This window comes from Theobroma cacao, chromosome 4, assembly GCF_000208745.1.
Source record: "Theobroma cacao cultivar B97-61/B2 chromosome 4, Criollo_cocoa_genome_V2, whole genome shotgun sequence".
NCBI classification, from domain to species: Eukaryota; Viridiplantae; Streptophyta; class Magnoliopsida; order Malvales; family Malvaceae; genus Theobroma; species Theobroma cacao.
The window spans coordinates 16,949,914-16,956,203 of NC_030853.1; the positions used below are offsets into that span (position 1 = coordinate 16,949,914).

General features: G+C 36.7%; 1 protein-coding gene across 1 annotated transcript; it reads left to right on the forward strand.

Annotated features, from left to right (window-relative positions):
* LOC18601660 lies at positions 1,469 to 3,380 on the forward strand. Its single transcript, XM_018119346.1, has 3 exons — positions 1,469 to 1,540; positions 1,702 to 2,579; positions 2,937 to 3,380. The coding sequence occupies exons 2-3, from the start codon at positions 1,774 to 1,776 to the stop codon at positions 3,124 to 3,126; spliced, it is 996 nt and encodes a 331-aa protein (XP_017974835.1). The 5' UTR covers positions 1,469 to 1,540; positions 1,702 to 1,773; the 3' UTR covers positions 3,127 to 3,380.

Here is a 6,290-nt window from a genome sequence, read left to right on the forward strand (position 1 = left end):
TAGTGGTGGGGGCGAAATAAGTCTTAAAGATAGACGTCTATTTAAAAGGCTGACATTGAAGCCAATTTTTCCTATTCTTGAATACCGTATCAAAAACCCCCATAAACACCAACAAATGCCACATCAGCATAGTAAACGGTTAATTTGGATGGAGTATAAGGACCCAATTGCACACAATGTCAAAATACATGGACTAAATTGACTAAGTTTCAAATAGAGAGATTAAATTGAAGAAAATGCTATAGTATAGTGACTTCTTGAGTAGTTTAACCTTTTCTATAATCTACTATATAGAGGGGAAAGTACTGTTATACTCATTAATTCCCCTAATTGCGGGCTACCTAAAACCCTAAGCTAACCAAAACTTCGAACCCTTTGCAAAACCAAAAAAAATCCTTCTGTTGCTCTTCGTCTCTCCCCACCAACTGTTTGGAATAATTGATCGAAACTGGTCGACCATGATCAGTTTCTGTTGTCTTAATTTTTTTCAAACTAGTCGGTCGATGCCAATTGCTCCTCAAATATTGTCAATTTTGGAGCAATCCAACCAAAATTGATCTATAATAGACCGACGCTTAGTCGTACACTATGGTAATCCTAAGGAATATTTTTGGTCTTGGTACTAAACCATTATTATTCTCATTCCACAGCAGCAATTTGTAGTTACCCCAAAATTATATGGAACTTTTGTTGATTTATATCTTTGATCCTCAGCTTCTGGTATTCACTTGGTTGTCGGCCTTTCCCTTTTTGTATTTTGATTGAGTTTTTACTAAATAGTTGTCATCATTATCTATTAATTAACGTACTATTTTAAAATTACTTTTTAATCTAACCACATACTATTATCAAATTCAAGAATTATAGAAATTTTTTACTAAATAAGGTACGTAATTATCCGTTACAATTGTTTGTTTTTGTTGGTTTTGGAAGTAACATATATCAATATCACGCATTAACATCTCAAACTATTTTAATTTAAAAAAAAAAGTATTTTGTCATAAATAGCATTAGAGAGTTTTCTTGCTGGATTTGGGAAATATTTGATTGTTGTGAGACACTAAATGGATTATAATACCAAATTACCCATTTGTAGTTTTGGAAAATAAAACTATAAATCAGTTTTGATAGGAAGGAACAAAATTAAAAGAATTATACTATATATTTCATTAATTAATACATTTATTTGATAGTTTTAATTTTTCTGGCGAACCGAACAGTGTGAAAGAACAAAAACTGAGGATGTGCTCATTGAACCAAATTTTGTTTCATTAGTTTAAGAAAATGGCTCTAACAACTCTCTAAAAAAAACTCAAATGTCTGTTACTTTGGTTCGACCAAACACAAATACCCACCCGCAATCTTCTCTTTGCCTTCCCTTTTTAGCTTTGCAGCATGGCCACGGCCACGCCCACCAACTCAATCTGACACAAATCTTTTCGTTGTTTTGCCTACATTAATTCTTGAATCTCTTTACGTTTCGACCCGAGTTTTTGGAAGTGATAGGTTGAAGATACCAAGAAAGTTTCTAACATTTCAAGTGAGTTTTGATTCCTTCCTGTTCATGTTTATGCATGATCATGTTTCTTTCATCATTACATGCAACTTGTATGTTCCTTCAAGTTTCGCCCTTGATTATTTTTTTATGCAGACAAAATAAGACTAATGCCTGCTTTTTTATTAATTCATTTTGTACCTCAGTTGAATTCCAATTGTGATTCAGCATACGGGGTCCTTGATAGAAGTTGGTCCTCTACTCATAGAGTTGAAGCAATGGAGGATAAACAGGGGGATGGAAGCAGCAAGCATTTAATAAACGTTGAAGTTAATAATTACGAAGTTCAAACTATTTCAAGGCATGGAAGTTCAGTCTTTTCTTCCTCTTCAGATTCCTCTCAGGACCTCATTAATGTTGTTGAAAATGATGGTAATGACAAACCCCTAGAGAAATCTGAACAACCTGGACCTGAGTCAGTCGCGCCTTTTCGTGTTTCATTTATGAGTTCAACTGAGCAGTCCCCTCCAAATCACGTGCCAGCAGGGCAAGTTCCTGGAAGCTATGAACCAAATCGGATACCATCATCCATTTTTAGTAGTAGGCCTGCAACACCAATGGATTGGAGCACTGCTTCAAATGAATCACTGTTTAGCATTCATGTTGGAAATAACAGCTTCTCAAAGGATCAATTTTTTATGTTATATAAGTCGGGAGAATTGACCAAGTTTGATGAGCAGATCATTGCTCAAGGTGGCCTGCCTCCTCTGAATAAATTAGAGAACATGACTACAATGAATGAAAACGTAAAGAAAGGTTCAGCAGCAACAGAAATGCCAGAGAATACAACAATGGTGGTGGATACTAGTGAAGTTGCAGAAGATCATAGCCACCAAAAGGTGTCTCCTGCTGAGGAGATCCATAAACCAATTATCAATACCACAACAGAGGATCTTGGTGCAGTTGCTGAAAATCATAGCCAGGAAAATAAATTTCCAGCAGAAGTCCATAATTCACCTACCAATAGTATCTCTGCTCGTTCTGATGGGAGCAATAATAGCACTCTTTCCTTTGCCTTCCCTGTGTAAGTTGCAATTAATCTTCTTTTAATCTCATATCCATGTGATTCTTGTGCTACATACACCATGATCGGCTAGATTTGCTTGTTTGCCCCCTTCTTAAAAAGTCTAACCATAAAAAAATAGGTCCACTTTTCTCACTTTCTGCTAGAATGTCTAGTGACCATGTTTCATGATTCATCCATATCTATCATATTCTGATCACCAGCATTCTTCTTATGTGTAAAACATATTTCGGTCTAGCAAATCTATTTTCTTTATTTAAAATGATTTGGCTAATGATTACATCCAGTAAATGATTGTCACTAACAAAGCTCTCTAGCCACCAAATTATTGAACTAACTTGTTTTGGTTTATTTCAGGTTGGGAAGTGATGTTGGAAGAAGTAGCTCTGTGAATGGGGAACAAAATAACAAGGGATCACAGACAGAGTCAGTAAAGCAGCCGCAGAAGCCATCAACAGAGGAAGTGCAACCACAAACTCCTGTCACACCCCAAAATGCTGCCGGTCGCAGTTGGTTTTCTTGGTTCTATTGTTGCCGCCATTCATGAATTTCAGTAAGGTTTGTGTAACAATCGTTACATTGCTCCCCTTCATTAAAAGAGTCTGCCTACCCCCTCTTACAGAAGTGGACATTCTCTACTTACATGCTAATTCTTCCCTCATGGCAAAAACTCATTGAGTCTAGTTAACAATGTTGGTCCAATTTGTACAGTTTGTTTTGTATTCTGTTGCTTCATTCCTGTTGTTAGATTACAGCATATATAAGTTGCTTTGGAGTGTTGAATAAACAAAAAATGTGTTGAGACAAAAGAGCAAGAAAGAAAAGAATAACCATGTTCAGAGATTTATCTGATATTAATCATCAAAGGTTCCAAATTGGATGTATCTAAAAACCAATTTTTCTGTTCATTTCTGATTAGCTGAAACAGCTTATGATTTCTGAATCCATTGCATGTTCTATGTTTATGCAGTAATTTCACTTTTATTTCTGTGAAAATATATATATGCTTTCATAGAGAAAAATAATCGATACATTTATATGCAACATATGGTGACAATGTTACAATCTTTTACATATCTCAATATCCGTGTGTTGTTTATTGAACTTGCCAACTACTTAACTGCTTTAGGTTGAATAGGAAAAATTGTATGTACCAACTAAGTAAATTAGTAAAATAACGCACATAATTGGATCGTGGTGGGATTAACATGATACCACATTATCCACCTTCTTGTGGGAATGGCTCTTAAGATACTAGGAATCTTTGGTTTCTTTTTCTTTTCGGATAATTGCAATTTATTAAAAGAAAGCAGAATATTCTAGTAAAAACAAAAACCAAAATTAAACCAAGGGGTGGCGGTCGATTTTGGAAAATGCAAATTGGATGGAACCTGGTGAGGAAAAAACATGCAAGCCAACGGACAAAATGAGATTGCCTGTAAATTAATGCAATGCCCAAGTACATGAATTATTGGGTAATACTTGTATCCCAGTTAGCTATAAGGATGAACACAAATCTGCACACTTGCACTCTGTAGAGGGGTTCTTCTCATTAGGAGAGAGGACGTGTTGTAATGAGTAAATTGGAATGCGCTATAGGCGGCAAAGAGGAAGACTGAAGCAGTCTTTGAAACATAAATGCTTTAGTAGCAGGTGGTAAGGGATAAAGAGAGGTGGTGGAAGCAACGAATTACAGCAAATGGGAAACGTTGAATAAAAAGAATGTTTGGGGAAGTCTCGAGAGAGTTTTCAAGATAATCTCTGCTGGGTTTCTAATGATTTCTTATTGTCTCCCAACCTTCAAGACCCTCATATTTATACTAAACAGAAGCATTTTCATAGAAGTAGTTAGGAAAACGCATTCAATCATGGGAGAATGTGCTTGTCATGGAAGAGTATTTAAAGAATGGTTTATGAGTAGTGGTACTTGATAGTGCGTCACGTGTATTTTTGAGGAGCAAAAAAAGAAAAAGGGATAAGCATATATACTTCAAGGAAAGTTAAGAAATCCTTTTACCTATCTCCATGTCTGAGCCAATAAGCCAAGCTCTTTAAAACATCTCAAATGCGAAGGTAACTCATGAACCATATCACTTGTTTTGAATTACGTTCATTTTCCTGTACAAACAGTTGTTCTATACTTGTTCATGAGTGTTTTCGCGCTTGAAAGACTCTTGGGCTTTTAGGCGCTTCTATGCTTGGAACGCCCCTGAGCACTTCCACGCTTAAAATATCTCTAAGTACTTTGGTACTTGGAATGCCCTAGGTGTTTCCACACTTGAAACACCTATGAGGTGTTTTCACGTTTGGAACCCTCAAGGCAGTTCCACTTGGAAGCTTCCACACTTGGAATTCCCTTGGACTTTTCTACACTTGGAACACTTCTAGACGTTTCCATGCTTGAAATGCTCTTAGATGCTTCTGTGCTTAGAACACCCTTGAGCATTTCTACACTTGGAACACTCTTAAAAGCTTCCATGCTTAGAATACCCTGATGTAATTTTTCTATAACATAGTACTTCAAAAAATAATAGTTATCAAAATTTGACATCTACATACTGCATTGCATCAAGTCTCTTTCCCTCTTAATTAAAGGGCGCATTATTAAAGAGGATAGTCGTCAAGGACTTTGCTAGCAAAGGATAGGAATAAGACTTACTGCTGTAACTTTCCCAAGCTGACTACGTATCAATATTTGCTTTCTTTGCCAACACCACTAATATTACAAAGCAAATATTTCCTTAACCCCTAAAGGTTTGCTAAATTGAGTCCAATACTTTAGACATCCCCAGCTTCATGGAAAAGCAGTCTAGTTGATTAAAAGTCACATGTTTCTCATTTTCATCACATCACTCCCATCAGCCTGAAATTTGCATCAATTTGCCCTGTCAATTTTGACAATGGGTTTCACTTCTTTTAGGGCATATCTAATAGTTTTTCCAAATAAAATGTGATACTTCCTGTAGACACTAGTTTTTTAGGTGAAATAAACATTTAAAAAAAAAGAGAGAAAATAAAAAAAATCATAAAACAAAACTCATAAACAAAAATGAATTAAAAAAAATAATAATAAAATAGAAGAAAGGAGAGAGAGAGAGAGGGGTACGTCCGCACCCTGCTAGGCACCACCCTTACTTTGCCAGACGCGAAAAATTTGCATCTGGCAGAGTAGTGGTAGCGTGCCCTTTTAACCTAGTATAAAGGGGGCACTGTAGCATAGGGATAAGGGGGATCAAGGAGCCAAAAATCGAAAAAAACAACAAGCAATTGAAAAAATCCTAGCTTCTTAGTAACCGAGAGCAACCACAAATCCACGATCAAACTAAAAAAAAATCAAAAAGAAAAACCAAAAATAAACAAAGAAGAAAAAAAAAAGAGTAATAGGAAGCTTTAGGTGCAGCCGGCTGTAGGAATAGGATTTGGGTTTTGGGTGGCTCAAATCGAAGATGAAGGAGGCCTTTGTGCCGTCTGTGGTGGGGGATTTCTTTCTTAGAGTTTGGGTGAGAGGAAACCGGCGTCGATAGGAGTTTTGGATAGAGAGAGAGAGGAAAAGCCAATTGTCACCAAAAGGGGAGTCAGTCAGCGGCGTTTTGAGGGAGATCTAGAGTGGCGAGCGATTCGGGCAACAAGAGAGAGAAAGAGCGATGCGCATCTAGAGGTTCTAGCTCCGCTGGTGAAGAAAAAGAGAGGGGCAGTGAAAAAGGCTTTGGC

Coding starts and splice junctions, on each gene's coding strand:
- LOC18601660 (XM_018119346.1), top strand. CDS start 1,774: ATGGAGGATAAACAGGGGGATGGAAGCAGCAAGCATTTAATAAACGTT. Junction 2,580..2,936: donor CTTTCCTTTGCCTTCCCTGT/GTAAGTTGCAAT, acceptor GGTTTATTTCAG/GTTGGGAAGTGATGTTGGAA.